The sequence below is a fragment of the Haliaeetus albicilla genome, chromosome 14 (assembly GCF_947461875.1).
Source record: "Haliaeetus albicilla chromosome 14, bHalAlb1.1, whole genome shotgun sequence".
NCBI classification, from domain to species: domain Eukaryota; kingdom Metazoa; phylum Chordata; class Aves; order Accipitriformes; family Accipitridae; genus Haliaeetus; species Haliaeetus albicilla.
In genome coordinates, this window is record NC_091496.1 from 31,892,112 (window position 1) to 31,911,197 (window position 19,086).

Sequence of the window (19,086 nt, forward strand, 5' to 3'; positions counted from 1 at the left end):
AAGGTACATTTGGCACACTGTGTGTTTAGATCTGATGTAGAAATCTCGTTCCGTTCTTTTTGCTGAGTTGTTTTTGTTTTGGTTTTCTGTGGTTTCTCTGTAAATACTGCAGAGACATATATCCTGTTATTTCTTGTTGGTTTTTTTTAATATGCTCTGTGCCTTGTTCAATCAGATTGTTGGATAATTACCTGAATCATGTTGACATATTATTAGCTCCGAATGTGGAATCAGAAAATACTTCTCAATAGGTCTAATGCATTGTCTCTGTTTTTACACAACAGTTAACATATATCACATAATTGTGTATCATAGAAAACAGAAGCATAATAACAAAACCAGAAGAGTCAATATGAAAAGAATGATCTGAAAATACCTATAGGCCAAGTTTGTAAGTAGGTACTAAGCTCTGGGTTACAGAATTGCTGTAAGTTTGAGGGGTTTTAGCACAGCTTACTGAACATTGTGGTGTCTTTTACAGATGAAGATTCCTGTACTCACATATGTATGTGCCTGCATCATTCTCGTCTTAGTTTTCTAGTCTATGAAAAAAGTCACCCGTGCCTGTTGATCTGCACGTTTTGGCCTCTCTTCTGGGGACCAAGGCACAGTACAGCAACAATAAAAAGTTACCCACACAAAGTAGAGGTGTGGGAGTAGTAGTAATTAAAAGAAAATTTTTAAAATTTAAAAAATGCATTTAGAAAAATGCAAGTATTCACTTCAGCCGTTTTTGTCTGTTATTATTGTTCAGAAATAAATCGGGTGGGGTTTGGTGGAGAGGTACAATACCATTTACTAGGTTTAGCAATATACCTGGAAAAAACAGGCAAGTTTTGGGAGCAGAGGCCTATCTCTTCAGATCTGAAGTACAACTAACAAACTCAAAGCCAAATATGGATTGAGAATAATTGCTGTTATTTTAACATAGCTATTTTAAATAGTTGGTTTGAGCAGAAACCATTTAATACTTCAAAAGCATGGAGGTGAGACTGTGAACTAGTTTAGGACAAGCAACTTTTACCTGTAATGATTTAGCTGGGTGTCAGGAGCATACTAATGTGTCATCAAGCCAACATCTGTATTTAGTTCATGACTTTTTATATTCACTAGAGCTATGAATTTTGAAATTAATCTTTGCAAGTATCTGTCTTTCGAAGAAAAAGAAAATACTCTTTAGAAATAATTTTATATGTCCTGTGATGATCAAGACCGAAAGGGCAGATGTTGAATGGCTGTTTCGTGAAAAATTTTTTCACTTTGACAGCTAGTGCTTCTGTTCCTTGGTGGTGGTCTTTGTGGGGTTATTCTGGTGCACAGAGGTTGTTCAATTTCACCCATGTAGTTTGCAAGACTGCTCTTAGTTCAGTGAGTGTAGCGGATTCCACATTTTGACATGTTTTTTTGAAATTCTTGTTGTGGGAAGGCTTTTGTTGAACTGCAGAGAAACATTGCCTAGTTCTGCTTTCACTCAAGTTATATTAGTCTGTAGGAAGTTTGAATCTGATAGTGGGTTTACCACATTGGGGTAATATGAAGGCCAAGAGAAACATAAGAGGTCTATAGAAATGTCTTTCAAGGTATGATTTTTCTCCAATATAGGTTACAAGATTTTCCATTTAAATTGTGGTCAAGGCCAATGTGGCACAAGCAGAAGTGTAGATTAAAGGTGGGCCACCAGTAACGTCATGTTTAAGTGTAATTTAGGAAGGAAGATTCTATGTATTTTTTCTGACTCAGTTCACTGTTGTTTAAAAAAAAGAGCAGCAACAGTTTCAAAGTATCATTTTTTCACTTAAGAAAATCTCAGTATTACTACTTATGCAGGAGTCATGGAAGTTTCATTTGGTAGTTGTTAGATGCAAGAGCACTTATCCTCTGAATCACTCTGTGGAGTATTAAAATCTATATATCCATTTTCAACCTGTTCTTAAGTAGAAAGTGAGACTCGAAAGCGTTGTATCTGATAAATACAAGGAGGAAAGTTAGTGAACTTTCATTTTCAGAATATTTAATTTGTAAATTGAACTACCAATTTTTTTCCTCAGGTCCTCCAGGCCCTCCCGGAGGTATAAGAGTAGAGGAAATTAGAGACACTGCTGTAGCACTTACCTGGAGTCGTGGAACAGACAATCATAGTCCTATTTCTAAATACACTATCCAGTCAAAAACCTTTCTATCTGAAGAGTGGAAAGATGCCAAAACAGGTAAGAGTAATGCCAGAAGTAATAAAGTCAATACATTTTGAAGTGTTTGATTGCTTGAAAGCTTGGCTAATCAGAAAATAGTCACAATAAAAGGAAACCAGGGATGCTGTTAGTGTCTGCTACAGGGTTTGGGAGCAGGTACCGTCCTGTCAGTGTGTTGTCAACAGGTTTCTTCCCAGCACTTGGAGGGCCTGAACTGAATATCAAGAAATACAGAAAAGAACAGGCCAGAGTTTTTACCTGGTTTTTGCCTCTTTCCTTGTTGCTTGAAACATACCACATTAGCTACTAGAATCATAAAAATTTATTTACAGGTTAATTTGGATGACAGATGGGCGTCTTCATTTCCGTATTTGTTATGCAGAAAGTTGGTTAAAAATGTCTGATTTTTCCTAGGAGCAGACTAAGTTCCAGTTGTGTTAAAACTGGCACCCCTAGAGAAAACATGGCTAAGATTATCCTTCTAACCACTGGATGTCATCATTGTGCCACATAATTGCAGTTAAGGAGGCACCTACCTGAACATTGCACACTAACGTATATTTCTTTGCAAGATTTAACATAAATGCATAAATGATGAAAATATTTTTAGACTACTAGTATCTTTGAATGGTTTATGAAGGATAGCATTGCCATGAGCTATACAGAATTGTCCTATCGATACAATTCATTATGCCACAGTAATAAATTACAACTTAAGTGCTTTTCTGTGGAATTAGGGCATCACATACTCAGCATTTCTAAATACTAAGAGTTATAATAGTTTCAGCTATTGTCTTTCATTTAAGTTGTCCTTTGAAACTACAGAGTTAGATGTCTAAGAAATACTTTGACATATTGACCTGAAAATCTGTTATGTTTTTAGAGTAAAAAGTTAAAAATACTAGGCATGCTGCCTTAAATCATATTTCTGTTCTAGAATATGTAGTATATGTAGCTCTATTGTATATAATTACCTCCAACAGGCAGCACTAGTATATGACTTATGTTAAAGTAGCTTGGAAAATAAAACTAGAAGGTTCTGCAGTCCCTTCCCATCTCTTGTGTCTTCTTTAATAGTTTCTGTAGAATAACTGTCTTTGAACTTTAAAAAAATAATTAATGTAGAAATAAGAGCTGTTCAAATAACTGATAATTTGCTTCAGTAACAATATATGCAGGAGGGAGGATACTTTTAGACCAGTCTCTGCTTTTTTCAGGATAAATTATATTTTATTTCCTATTCATTTTTTTTCTTTTTAATTAAGAAAAAAGGAATTGGGAAGAAACAATGTTATAGGAAGAATAGGAAGAATTTATAAACAGCGGGTGGCAGCTCTGATACTACTTCCTTTTGTGCCGCGTGTTACTGGAACTAGTAAATGTGTAGGACATAAAAGTGCTGGATGCAGATCTTTACTCTGTCTGGTTCAGAGCAGACACTTGAACCCATCTGTCTCACTTCTCAGGAAGATTCCCAATTTGCAGTGTTGCGGGCATGATGGGATGGACTCTCTGCATCTCTGAAGTTCTTCTGCTTCACAGAATTAATGATAGTCATTGAGACATGCAGTCAGACTTTGAGTCTTACCCTGTAGCACATTGAGTGGGATTAACATCTTGATTGGGACAAGGAGGAATCTAGATTGTTGATTTCCTTTTTTAAGAAGCTAGCAGGAAGATGTTCATTTCTGAAAAGTTGAAATAAACTATTCCAGTGTTTTAAAAATCATTGCTTTTTCATTTGGACCACACTGAGTAATTTTGATTAATACATGATTCCCTCAAAAAATAGTTCACCATAGTAACCATCAGTGGCACCACTGCAGGCTTTTACTTAATTTCTGGGCGCCTCCCAGTTTGGTTTGGTGTTCACTTTCATATGAAAGAAGCATGATGAACAGTCCAAATTGATCTCTCATCAGTGTTTAGACTATTATTTAATGCTGCTAGTTTTCAATGTGTGGAAAAAAAAAAATACTTTGGCATGGCACTTTGGAATACTGTTCTTGTTATTGCTACTACCGTTCTTCCCAAACCAAATCATTCATCTCAGGTTGCATAATATCAAGTGTGTTTTATGAAAGAAGCATGTTCTGCTTCACAGTATGGAGATGTGTATGAATGGGTTATGTAATAAGCTGTTTATATTTATGTTGCTCTTTCCAGTTAAAGGGATCAGATTCTCATCATGTTGAGTATTGATAATTATTCTGGGAATTTCTGGCACAGTAAGATTCATTATGAAGAGATTGAAACTAGCCCAGGAAAAGGAATGCCAAATTTGTATCATGGCTTGCATACCATAGGAGGTTTGCAGTGGCTCCATTGACTGGACAGAAAAATACTTTGATTGAGGTTGAGGGAGGGTGATGGGTAGGTAGAAGGAAAATGGAAAGTGTTTTTTCTTTCTCTTTCAGGGCCTCACTTTAGAATGAAAAATTTAATGATCATTAGGTAGAGGAAAGTTGTGTCACCATCCAGTGCTTACACAGCCGTGCCTGGTTTTTTTGCAGCCATTGCATTCTTATTTTAATTCCAAACCAGCTGCCTTTCCAGTGCAGAATATCTCATTTCTCATCTCCCTTGAACCCAAGATTCTAACCTGACAAACAACTCTTGGCCCACGCAATAAATGAAAATCCTCTTTCTATAACTGCAGACAGCTGTAGAAACAACCCCTGTTGTCTGTGAATTGTAGACAGACAGTCACGAGTTACGCATTTTGTTTATGGTAAAGAAGCTCATCCTTATGACAGTAATAAGTCTTTTCACAGGACTTACAAGAACACTTACCCTTGTGGGATCAGAACTAGATAGCAAGTTGTAACATGCTCACTAATAAGGTGCACCAAAATATGACCACATTTTATAAACCACTCTTTATCAATTGATCGAACCCTGCATTTGCACATTTCTAGCCCTTGTCTATATCATGAATTTTTATTTTACTGTTTTGGCATTCCAGATTTCTCATTGCATTTGTCTGTAGGCAAAATGAAATTCTACAACTACAATATGTAATTAGTAAGGATACCTCATAACTGCATGTACTTCTTTTGCTTGTTCACGCCCAGCTAAAACTTACAACTCTATAAGGGTTTATCCAAGATAGTGTCATAGTTTCCAAATTCCCAGTCGCTGCATGAGTACTCCCTGTAAATTGTGGTATTCCTAATGTACAAGAAGTTTCCTTCAGTTGGGTACATGTGGTTGCAGAATAGTGGTAGTTTTGCCGAAATCAACCATGTTGTTGGCTGACCTTATTGTAAAAATGCTGTTTTCTAAAGCAATTTCTTATTTATTTTAGAACCATCAGATATTGAAGGAAACATGGAATCTGCAACAGTGATTGATTTAATTCCATGGATGGAATATGAGTTCCGGATAATAGCAACAAACACTTTGGGGACAGGAGAACCTAGTATGCCGTCACAGAGAATTAGAACTGAAGGCGCTCGTACGTAAACAGAAAATATCAAGTTTTTTAATGTGCTTCTTCATTTTCACATTTTTATTAATTTTGTAATTTTGGTTTTTATTTGAAAAAAAACACTTTGTAAGAGCAAGTCTGGAGAATATCTTTTCAGCCATACTACTGTAGATTTCAGTAACCAAATACCAGACTGTCCAGGTGTGATAGCATCAAAGCAGACAGGAAGGAAACATGGTGATAAAAATGGCAAATTTGCCTCCATTGCTGAAACAGAATCATACTGTATCTTTCAGAGATCCCCTACTGTATCTATCAGTCAGGTTGTTTGTGTATGAATGCATGCACATGCTTGGGACCAGGGTACAGGATTTAGAAAAAAACATGCATGTGTTTAACAAGAAAAAAGTCCATTTGCTATTTAGTTTGTATTCTAACTAAAGAATACATGGCAGGATGTGTGGTATACTGGATAATGCCATTTTTCTGTGATTGAAGGTTTGGTCTTGTGTCTTCTTATTCCACGTCAAAGATGTGACATTATCCGACACAACATACGCCCTTATCAGTCTAATTGCTCAGTGTTAAAATCTCAGAGCATATTTAAGGATATCCTTTAGGCTCAGGCACATCCTTTTTAAAATTAATTCTCCAAAATGAGGAATTAGATGTTATTATTCAAGATAATACATTCTGGTTTGACTGTACAAAGGAGATAACAGCAGTGCTCTAGGAGCAAAAAGACTGTGTCACACAAAGCCTCTATATACCGGTATATCCTCCTTAACACATATTAGCACCCATGTGCAACCTAGATATATTTACAATTGTTGTCCCACTAAAAATGAAAAATCAAAGTGTAAACGTTAATTTTTGCAATTACACCTGCTAGGTTATTGCTTTGATTAGATAGTATTTTCAAAATAAAATGTATTTGCATTGCAAATTTCAAAACATTTATTAAAAAAGACTCACATTTGGTCCATTAAAAATTTTGTTGCTTAAGGAGAAAGGAAATACAGATTGGTTAAATTAATCTTTACAGGGAAGGAAAAGCCAGAGAACTTCAATACTAAAGTAAAAGGAAATTGCCACGTATAAAATTGACTATTAGCATCATCTATTTTATGACTTAACAGCTGTATTTGAACACCCAGGAATCTAAATGAGAAATCTACACACACTTCTTGGAGTGCCTTGTGCACAATAGACATTTTTTAAATGTCAGAAAAGAGACAGAAAGGGAGGGGAGATAATGCTCACAGGTGGAATAGTGATAGTATCCTGCAGTTTGCAGTGTGCCATGTTTGTGGTGTTTGTTGTAGCCTCCAAAAAATGGCATACCCTTCAGTTTTGTAGCAGGATGCAATGCTTTTGCAAGGGGTAGTCTGTTTTGGCTGTTGTCTGATTCCCCATGCACAACACCATTGTCATCTCTGGCAGACTGCAAGACATTTTGGGGGAAAAAAAAGCAAAATGTTTATGTAGGCTTCCTAGGCATCAATCAGCACTTCTTGCAGTGCCAAAATAGGGTATAAATCAGTAACAGTTTGCAGATGAACTTCTGTGCCCAAGTACATTTCCTGCCAGGAGCTGGAATTTGTTATGAGCAGCAGCAATACGATTTGGGTTGCACTGTCAACTTCCAGGGTACTACAGAACCAGTACTGCATGTGCATTTTCATGTAAATCTGAAGAAGGTAAGTATTTTATTGCACAAACAACAACCCATATCCACACATTGTAGTTATTTTTAACATTTTTTCTGTGTTAAACAGCAACAAACAGTGCTGCATCTTTGTTGTACTGTATGGGTGAAAAATAATATCTGTTAAACTCACAGGTTATCAGTGGCTTTTTCAGTGTCTCTTCTTGTAGATAACTAATTTCAGTAACATCTTTATTAGCATGCTAAGAATGTGTGCTATGATTTTTCTTTTTAATGAAATCTGCTTCCTTCATCAATAACACATTTCACAGTGATTTCTTGAAATTCAGTGGATCAAAGTCTGCTTTTATGTATTTTAGCTTCTGGATGCATTAGAGTAATTGTCTAAGTACAGCTGTTTGAATTAGTAGCCTGGTCTTAATGGAGAGAGAAACCTGGGTTTAATGGTTGAGAGGAGAGAGTTTCTTTTGAAAAGGGTGATTTGTAAGACATTAGACAGTCTTTTTTCTTTTCTCTGGCAGCCTCTGTATCTTCTTTGACTACTTAAGCATTCTAGCAAACCTCTGCTTCTAACTTAGCACTGAAGTTATATGCTTATAATAGATAGTGTGACTACTGTGTATTTCAGTAATAACAAGGTCAAGTAATAAGTCAAGCTTCCTCTCGAATTGTCATGATATGTGTGTTTAGTCTCACTCTCCACTAATTTGTTTTCTGGAAGGCCTGAAATAAATAACACCAGTCATGCACTGAATTTCATGCTGATTTCAATTTCAAATTTATTGCTATATATTTTTATCCTTTCTGGAAACATTAATTCTTATCTGCTTTGTATTTCTCCTCAGCTGACCCTCAGAGAAGGCCTCAGCAAACATCTTAATTAGTAGGAGAGCACTTAGGAATTATCCCCTTACTATCTTGTGACATTCACTGATTAGTGGAGAAAATGCCTGATCGTACAAGAATTCTTAACACAAAGAACATGTTCATGTAGATATGACATGTAGTTAATGCATGGTCACCTGGGGCATGTTTAACGCACTATAGATAGGCCATCATTGCCTAAGTTTTCAGTGGTACTTTGTGTGTCCTTAGTATTGAGTGACAGCAAATAAATACACAAACACCGTAGAGGGATAGCAATAGAATCCTCACACTTAGTGCAAAGAGTCTTACAGAAATGAGAATACAGGACTGATTTGTAATAGAGTCCTTCAGGGTATCCTGCTTTACCAGTCAGCTGTGCACTGATGATAGCTCAACAGTTTTTATTTCATCACACACAATATCAGTGTAAAATACAATAAGTAAGTGCTATGCCAGCTTTGCTTCTGAACATCTACCCATTCTGAACATGCCAATCAAGAAGACATGCGCCACTAATCTAGAATAGGATTAGGATGCCAATGCTTCAAATATATATCCATGGGTTTAACAGTACACATTGTGAGTAAATATCTTGAAGTGATGGAACTAACCACAGTCTGTTAAGGTAAATACATGTGCAAGTCCTGGGTGCTTGAGCCTTTGGCATGTCAACGTCTGAGGAAGCACAAGCACAACACACAGTGCTTTTCTTAAGACCTATGAGGAGTGTTCCGTTTCTGAATATTCAATTAAATATTTGTAGAGAATATGGTTGAAAAGAAGAATGATTGCTAGCTATAGTTAGAACTGGCATGGTTCCTGCAGCAGTAGCTATACATTAGTCTTGGCAAGACCACAGACTCTCACAGCTATTACAGACTATCATTATTTTAATTGTGTGTGCCACGTGTGCTCATTGGCCCTGCTGGTAAAAGAAAAAGTAAATAGTGATATTTTTACTGACTGCATACTTCGTAGTCATTTTTCTTGTCTCTTCTATTTTTCTAGCTCCTAATGTGGCTCCTTCTGATGTCGGAGGAGGCGGGGGGAGCAATCGAGAGCTGACAATAACATGGATGGTAGGTATTGCACCGACATGGCACGAAACCTTTACTTCCTTGTGTCTGATCTCCTCCTCCTGAAACCCGTGGATGGTTTGTCACTGGCTCCTGTGAGAGCAGGATTTGTACACAGTATATTCAGGTTTTCAGACTTTTCTCATAAAAATATGTAAAAAGGAATGAGGAAGACAATATTTTAGATGGTTTTGTATTGGACGTTTCTAAGATATGATCTAAAACATTCTCGGAGTATGTTTCAAAGAGATTGAAACACATACTGACTATGATAAGTCATTGATGTAACTGCATTTGAAAATTCTGCATATTGTATCTTTCTTTGAGCCTTTTTCTGTTACAATCTGAATAGCACTGGGATTACTACAACTAAAAGTATAACAGCTTAATTATGACTTCAGTGTGCTGTGCACAGATTTACAGGCTATAAAAAAAAAAGAAAATACATTGCCATTCTATAAACTAGCCTGTCATAATTATTAACTGGAGTTTTAAGGAAATTCTTGTGTATTGACATTTTATAAGTTTTATTTTTTGGTAGTGTGACTGGTAATACAAAACAATGTTGCCTCATGCCACAATTTAGCCGTTCATTGAGATCCACGTACTGATATTGTTGCTCTTTTCCTCCAAGCCATTAATTTTTCTTTAATGATTATGTATTAAGCAAAATAAAGAACGGAGAAAGGGACAGAGATAAAATTTTAATCACAAAAATAATGCAATGAAAAGTTAAAAAAATTACAGCGTTATCAAAGAAGCTTTTCAGTAAGCACAGTCTTTTTAAAATTTAATCTCTCTCATGTACTGTAGGTATTCAGTTCATGATATTTTGTCTTTAAAAAGTCTTGTATATATAGCTATATTTATAAATGCTCTCTTCGTTCTGGTATTGAAGCAATGGTTTTTAAAATTTACCTATACTGTGGGGAAAAAAATGCTTCTGAAAACAGGGAAGAAGGGAAAAGAGAGGAAGATAGGAAGAAAGCAAACCCCAGAACAAGAGAGCATAAGAATTTATAAGCAAAGCTGTTGTGTAGGCAAAAGTTACATGGAAGAGAGAGTTGAAGTCTTCTGAAGGGTATTTGGGAAAGCTAGGGAGGAGAAATAAAGCAAAAAAAGCCTATCTGAGTCATGTCAGAGCCTATCAGTATCCAGCAAAAACAGAGTTACAGAAGCATTACCTCTGGCAAAGAAAGGTGATTAAATGTTATGCTTGAAAAAATTACCAAGTCTATCTTGCTAATGACCTCTCTGTTCACCTTCATATAGCTATGAGGCACATAAGGCACATTACACCATTTTTGTCTTTTGGGGAATAGTTTGTATCAGATGTAGCAGCTTATTTACCTCTATGAAGACTGCTTTTTCTTGTGGGAAGTGATATAAAGATGACATAATTCCAACAGCAACTTTGTCATTGTTGTATAGGGATCCTCCTTATGAATGTACAAATTTTAATTCATACGCATATTTCTTTCTTTTTGTACTTAAGGTTGATCATACCTCTTTGGAAAAGTTCTGAAGTATGACACAGAAATAGTCAGCCATGTGTTTGGGCTAACACATTTGGGCTTTCCTGTTTTGGTTTGGTTTTAATTCAATTCAAAATATTTACTCAGTCTTCCTAAGTATTTTAGCAATGAATTTACCTAAAGAAAAAATTTCTAAGTTTCTGAAAAAGGAAGAACTACACTTCTGTTAAAATATATTGAAAAGGTTATTTCTTCATTCCACTAACAATAGGTTAGGAATTAGATGTATCCTAATGGGTTTGATTCTGATCTTTATTTATTTTTGAAAAGCAAAAGTCAAATAAGAACACATGCAATGGACAGTTGCACAAGACCTAGATTATTTTGTTATTTCTTCACAAGTGCTGTCTTATAAAAACTTTAACAAACTACAGAGCTACTTCTTGCATTGCATGTAAAGAGCCATACTTGTGGCATTTTCAATACAGTGAAAACTCAGCTGTGATCAAATTAAAAAAAGAAAATTATAACCAGGAGAATAGTGACTAATCCAAGATCTGAAGTACAAGATCATTTCAGTCTTTCCTATATGCCCAAGTAGATTTATAATCCAATTATTTCTCTTACCTAATGCCATGCTTTTTACATCTGTTCTGTAATGAGTAGCTCATTTAGTCAGACAAATTAAGCATTGTTTCAAATATTTACTTCCCAAGAATCTTCCACTACTATGGCTAGCAAGTGTTTTTGAGTAGAGGCATTAGATTTACAGAGCCTGTCTGACAGACAACAATATATCTATCTGTAAGGCTAAGATAAAGGTGTATATTGATTCCCCAAAATGTGCTGACATTTGCATACACTACTCAAAATAGTCCTTAATTAAGAAGAGAAGAACAAAATGTATGGCAGGTTCACATGTTGCTGCCAACCCCCTTTCAGCTTTTGTTATGATTCATAAGCCCAGGTTGAATGAGACAGCCAGAGATGCAATCAAAGCTCTTCTGAGTCTTGTTTTGAAAGAAGAACTGAGAAAGAGAGCTAGGAGTGGCATGCCCATTCTTCCTCATTTTTCCCCATGTGTTTTTTCATCTTCCATTTTGTTTTTCAAAGTTTTTAGTGGATACTACAAACTATTCAGCTACTTATATCTACTTATTATGTGCAGCCATTGGAGGGCAAGCTGCTTGCAATGTTTTATTTTAAGACTTTCCAGAATATAATTTTTAAATGCCAGTCCTGGCTTTCTAAAGTTTGCTCTGGCTGAAAACCATTCTGAGACTAGGGCTGCATCCAGGCCGCTTACTTTGGCATATGAGATATGATTCTGGTTTATTTTAAGCAGCTACATACAATGGTAGATTCAGAAGACGAGCTATTGAACGTGATCCAGTCTGTGAAATCTTCTACTTTTTGAATTGCAAGGTTGCCTGTGAATCTAAACTTAGGTACACAAAGGTACGTTAGCTGTTCTGGGAAACTAGGCATCCAGTTTTCACCTGATGTCTAGTCAGACCTGAGGTAGAAAACAAGCTAAGGCATGTGTTATACGTCATCCAATAGGTACACTCAGAATATGCCTGACACACAAAAAATTAAGCACATGAAATAGATTATCCAGGTTTGGAGTTTTGGGGTTTTTTTTCATAGCTGATCTGTAGTTAGAGTCTTCACCCGGTGGCTTGTGGTTAGCGTCACAACTAGAGACCAAATATCCATCTCCTTTTTGGCGTGAGGAGTTTCTCAAATTTTATCTGTTGGCAGTCATCTTAATTACCAATTATGCTTAAGTCATTCATGTGTTCTCAGAAGTCATGTTGTAGGTAGATGGGTATCTTTCCACCTTCTAAAGCTCAATTATAATCCAGATTTTACATACATCGGCATTTCACCTATGTCCCCCAGAAAAGCCAAAGAAGTTATGTACGTAGAGACCTGCAGTCAGCTGCATCAGTCAGGTGTCTTCTGCAACATGGAGTCATGGTTAGAGTAACCACTCAAGAAGCAAGAGGCGCTTAGTCCGGAAGATTGTCCGTACATATCCCATGTTCTAGAAGGGTCTCCTAACCCTAGTCATGGTGTGCCAAGGCTACTTTCCAGTATTTGATTGAACTGAGCCACTGTTCTGCTAGAGATGCAGTTAAGTATGGGGAAAAAAGAACAGCAAGCAAGAGGAAACCTGCTCATTACTGAACTCTACAGATGGTAAATCCTGTTGGATTCTGGGCCTGACTCCCACAGCTGCTTTTTGCCTGTATCCAGTGATGGTCCCGTGCTGAAGCACTGGTGTCTAGGGAGCTTCATCTAGAACCAGCTTTCTGTCCTCAGCCAGCTGAAGGCTGCCTGCTTTTAGTATTGCTGCACTGTTGTTCTTGTGACTTTAGCATTGATGTTGCAGAGTGGTGAAACTTTACAGCAGCAACAGAGAAAACAGGATACAATGGGATCTGATAGCTGGTACACCCGGGAGAGGGGTCAGTGAACCTTAAGCTGAGTAAAGTCAGAAGTCCCAGCCTTTGGTCTGATTCTGTACATTTCTTGGAAGCTTTGTCATGAAGAAAAGAAGTTCCATCATTGTTCATCTGTCCTTATCAGATGTTTTTTCAAATTTTGAGTTCCGACGTCTGTGTTTGCCTTAATTTTTTTCTTGTTCTATTATGTATACTAGTGTTCTAATCCATGTGTTATGTTTCTGAAGTCAAAACTTAAATGTTTCTCTTGTTCCAAAAATTCGGTGAGTTTTCACCTGAATTTTCTTTCTCACAGAATCTTTGGAGTTTCATTCTAGCTTCAAACAAATACAAACACCAAAATTTATGAGCTAGGGGTTTTTTTGACTTGTTCCACTATTAACATCTAAGTTTCATAAATCCTTGCGCAGAGTATCTCCACACATATTGGCTGAAGTGCTACAGTAGTGGGCAAACACCTAAAGAGAATAATTACTCTCTGTTGCACTGCTCCAGGACCTTTACTTCAAGATAAGCTATTTCATCACTGTGAGGCTTACAGAAGGGGAAAAGGTAGTGCAGGAAGTTTATTTTCAAAGGATGCTTCTGGTCAGCCTTCAGATGCACTGATGAATGACCTGATTTTGTCCCGTTGGGTGCACTGTCTAATAGTTGTGGTAAAGGCTCTGTGGACTGAGGAGGGATCACTGAGTGTAGAGCTTTGGTAAATGAAGCAAAATTCATTATAGCAGATTGTGGTCCATAATTTTAAATTTTCCAGTATCCCTAGTTATAGGAAATCAGCTCTAGTTTTAAGAACTATTTTGGATAGATACCTTTAATGCTCATGCTGAAAGTGGGAGTCAGTCATTTCACTTAAACTTTTACCACTTAGAAGCTAGGTAGATAGTCTCAACCAGCAACTGGACCCCCTCCATCATCAGTGAAAAGTGGTAGGATGAATCATTCTTTGAATGTGTCCATCTTAATCAGCTGTGCCAGTTGCCTAGGTGACCAACTTTCTGTAAATTAATATAATTTGGACCGGCCACGTAAATTTTCTCTTCTCTCTCTCTGTTTTACGGGAATATCTATCTACACAGATGCACATGGACCCGTATACTTGCATAGCGTATCTGTGTTACATATCCACTGTCGCTTACTCCTTAAGAAACATTTTTTGTTAGCTACAGTTGACAACACTTTTAGTACACAATCATTCTTGGTTTCTTTCTGTAGGAGATAACGTGATGTGCCTTGCACTGAGTTTGGATGAGGAACAAGATCTTAAAATGTTTTAGTAGCAGATCCACTGATTTGATAGTATATTTTTAAAGGGGGTGGGAGCAAATCATAGAAGCAAACCAGGAGAAAATGGAACTTCAGTTCAGTGTTTTTACAATGTGGGTATCAATGCTTTCTGTATTATTTATTTTTCATTAGAGATCCATTTGTTTAGTTGGCTACAAAAATTAATGTTTTATCTTTTGCCTCTTTAGCCTTTGTCAAGAGAATACCACTATGGCAATAACTTTGGTTATATAGTGGCTTTCAAGCCATTTGGTGAGAAAGAATGGAGAAGAGTTACAGTTACTAATCCTGAAATTGGCCGGTATGTCCACAAGGATGAATCAATGCCACCTTCAACCCAGTATCAAGTAAAAGTGAAAGCTTTTAACAACAAAGGGGATGGACCATTCAGTCTCACTGCTGTCATTTATTCAGCACAAGATGGTGAGTAAAGGTTCCAGATAAGTTTTACACTGAGAGTCCAGATCAGCGCTACCATCAGTAGAGAGAACCTGGTCCTTCACACTGATTTATATAGCAACATACACCTTCAGCAAGGAGGGGCTATATTGCCCTCACAAAACACTTGTAGTTTGTTCTGAATAAACAACTTCACACTCCGCTTTCTATGTGATGCAGGGCACTTGGTTGTACTTGCTGTCAATGAGCAATACACAGAAGCATTCGAGATTCTTCACACCGCTTGTTAAAGGATTTAAAAAAAGAAATTCTGATCTTCATATTGGTCACCTAAAACATTTACATCGTTATCCAGCAATGTCTCTGTGGTCTTAATACATGTATTTGACATAAGTGTATTTTTTTCTTCTTAACAGACCACGCTAAAGCCTATTATTCTAGTAGATCAGTATCAGAATTTAGCCCCAAATTGTGAAGGAATGGTAGTTCAGTTGCATCAAGTTATATTTCCAGCATGTTCAGAGTCTGATATAAATTATCTGTGCCACATTCTTTATTCTGGTTTGGAAGTTAGATCTAGCAAGTGAATAATTTAGTGAAAAACTCTTTGACACTTCACTAAAATCTTTTTCTTAATTCTTACTGGAATTATTTCACATTTCCTATTATCTTTAGGATTGAAGTTTAAATGACATTTCCAAACTTAGTGGGAGAGAGAAAGGACTAGAAGAAGGTCTACCTTAAATCAGAAGAAATATATACAACATCCTAATTGCAACATAATCACTCAAGCCTGTTTTAAAAAAATGTGGTTTATTAATTTCTGCCAGAAACCCAAAGAACTGCTCATATTTTTCTTTCCGTAGAGCAGAATCTCCTTCACAAAGTCAACAGATCCAGACCAAAGAGCCAAAAGGAGGCATATGATAACAAGGCCACATTCTCACACTTCCGACTCTGTTCTTTACTCTGTGTACTTTATAGGAGATTTATGTTCATGATTCCCATTAGCACTAATGGGAGCTTTGCACACAAATCGCCCACACACATAGAAAAGATAAAATAGTCCTTTTGTTTCTTACAATAGTTCAAGCTAGCAACACTTAGCTATCTGAAGAGGCTAATTCTAATCCTTTTTCTCAGAGAAGTGTACCTTAGGATATCATCTTCAGCAGCTGCTGCAGCAACAGAATGGTTGTTTTTGCAATTGTATAAATGAGTTAGTAAATAGCTATGATGTAGTAAAAGCCATATCTGCCAGTTAACATTTCAGTATCCATTCTTTTTCAGAGACATTATCGACAGCTGACTGATAAGCTCCCACATGTTTATATTAAGATTATACTAACCATGTCAGAGATAGCAGTGTGTTTGTATAGCTTTCTAAGTTCAGAGACATGGCAGACCCTAGGAGCTCCAAAAGACAGAGGAAAAGCAAATGTGCAGTAGTGCCAGCTTCCAGATAAAGAAGTCTTTTCGGTGGCTGCTGATGTCCTAACATAGACTTTAGCAATGTCCAGACACTTGATAGAAATACTTGTGGTTGAACGATGCCAGATGTGGGCAGCAAAAGGAATAGAAGCTCAGTGAACCTACTTCTTTTCTTTGATTTCAAGCACAAGAGTCGCCAAAACAGTCAAATTCACGGTGCTCCAAACCTTACCAGTAGTGCTCACAGCTCCTGTGCAGAGCTACGACCCTGAGTACTGACCATATCAAATCCAGGAACTGCAGGGTGGGTTAGAAGGAATTTTTCCAGTAAGTGTAATGGAAGTTAGTCCAAAGAGCATTCTGCAGTTTTCTGCTGATATCAGGACTTATACAAAGTCACCTCCATGCCTTGTAGCATGCTTACTGGCTCCCAGCCTTAACTTGGTATAGTTGCGCTTAGAAGATAATTGTGTGATGGCCAGTATGTTTTCAGTGAAGAGAACATATTGTGAGGCCCATGTGATTGCTTCTTTAGTTGGTAGAATTACTGAATTAGAAGACTGGAGAAAAGCAGCTGATGTCATCTTTCTGGCTCAGGAGAGACTGCAAAATATTTACAGAACACAAATGCCAAATAGGGATATAAATTATTTGGAGCTCATAAACAAGCATAAGCAGATGAAATATTCTTTAGAGTACTGTATCAGCAAAATCCCTGGCAGTTGGAACTTTTCAATATGAAACATCTTGGCAAATTCTGTAATTGATATAACGGAGAAGAGTCTGACAGTGATTTGGGAATAGATTAGATGATCACATCTATTCCACCTGAACTTCTGTACCTCTGAATCAGCAAGTGATATTACTACTGTCAGACAACACAACTTCTCAAAGGTATTAGTGAGATTTCAAAGCAATATGGTCATACAGCATTCCATATGGATATGTATAAATACGCATACATACATAAATATAATGACAGCATTTCCACTAATTTGTGGATTTTGTAATATATCTATGTCTGTCTAGTTAGAACTGTGGGCATCTTTATTCGCTTTAGTGACTGGGGAATTTCTGTGTTCCCACATGTTTTAATCCAAGTTCCATATCTGACAACTACTAGTCATACCTGCCATTGCTAGTAGCAAGTAATGATTGCTATTAATGAGTGCACAGGCCTCTTGCTTATCTAAATTCCTGTCATTGTGAAAACAATTTTGCAATAATGTATCATTTTTTAATTATACATTTGCATTATTAACAGTCATTGAAAGACAATTACAAAAGGTAACTTTGCATATAAGATTATTTTGTTACCTTGGTTACTTTTCATGAGAGATGTAACTGATTTTTTTCTTAACAGTGGCTGTTTTGATGCATAGTTGACTGGATGCCCAGTTGGAAGATTAAGTATATGAAAGCTTTCCTCAGCTCAGGCTGCCATGCCTGTCTGTTGCAACTTGTTTCAAAAGATTCATGACAGAGAACTGTTCTTAGCTTGGAAAACTTTATCTTTTATAGACATTGCTAAGTTCATACCTTTTTAAATTCCTTACCTCACTTAAAATACAAGCAGCAGTGAAATTAACAGCTTCTTATAATGAAACTAGAACTTAGTATTTTTAGCCCTGAATAAAAGCCTATCACATTATAATGGTCTGTGTTCTATGTTGGCTGCTGTCCAGAACTAAGAACACAAGCAAAATCAACTGTGTGATGTATGCCTGATAAAAGGGTGCTCTTGGATTATTTCTCACCTATGTTCAAGTTTGTATGTGCCACTAGCCAGGTCTATATCTAATATCTAGTCTTCTAAAAACTTTGTATCATCACGACTAAGTGAATATTTGTGTGTAACTAGCTTAAAAAATCTGATGTATATAATCTGTGAGCTGCTGCCCAATTTAGTAAGAGATCACTGGATGCTTCATTCTGTTTATCAAAGCCTGTTTATAATTTACAGAAATTTCAGCATGGAATCTATTGAAGCATAAAAATACATAGTCTGAGCCAAGTAATAGGATCAGTGCTTTGTTATTATAGAGTCATTTCCCGTACAGATCATCACTGAATTTAAAGTAAAGTTCAAGTAAAACCAGATTAAAGACTAACACACTTGGCTTCCTGACACCAAGAAAATAATACAAAATACTGCAGTGAGAAGAGCCCCTGTAAGCAAGTATAACAGTATCACTGGATGAGATGGGATGTTTAACATGTGTTTCATCTTCCAGCTCCAACTGAAATACCTACAGATGTGAGCGTAAAAGTTTTGTCATCTTCTGAAATGTCTGTTTCTTGGCACCATGTTTCTGATAAATCTGTGGAAGGATATCAGGTGAGTTTAGAGGTGGCACTGTATATCTTCTCATTCATTTAATTTCAGTCATTAAATGCAAGAATAATTCCTACTCTAGCATTCTATCTCCTAGGGTTCATGTCTCTTTAGTTGTCATTTGCTGTACAGATTTCACATCCTGAGAAACAGGTTCTTTTTTGTGCTATGTACTTCATTACTACAACATACTAACAAATGTACTGCTGACTATTCAGCTGAAAAAAAGGCATATTTCATAAGAGAATCTTGCCTATGTTATGTAATTGAATGCCTGTCTCTACCTTCTCAAAACATACTGAAATTAAGTTTTGGGTGTAATTGTCAACACAAAAGTGAAATTATAACTAACTCATGGCCCATCTAAATTAGCAGCAGTTTAATATAATTCACCCACAAATCCTATAGTAAGTTGGACTATGTGACAAGTGCCCAGAATCCAGTATAACAGAGG

At 36.7% G+C, this 19,086-nt stretch overlaps 1 protein-coding gene across 1 annotated transcript in view; it reads left to right on the forward strand.

The window, feature by feature from the left end:
• Positions 1 to 19,086, forward strand: part of CNTN1 (contactin 1) — a 259,393-nt gene that overhangs the window by 211,090 nt on the left and 29,217 nt on the right. Inside the window, exons 16-20 of the mRNA XM_069802195.1 lie at positions 2,049 to 2,207; positions 5,497 to 5,646; positions 9,164 to 9,234; positions 14,656 to 14,890; positions 18,532 to 18,635. Of these exons, the coding sequence (XP_069658296.1) occupies positions 2,049 to 2,207; positions 5,497 to 5,646; positions 9,164 to 9,234; positions 14,656 to 14,890; positions 18,532 to 18,635 (719 nt within the window). The remainder of the gene's footprint in view (positions 1 to 2,048; positions 2,208 to 5,496; positions 5,647 to 9,163; positions 9,235 to 14,655; positions 14,891 to 18,531; positions 18,636 to 19,086) is intronic.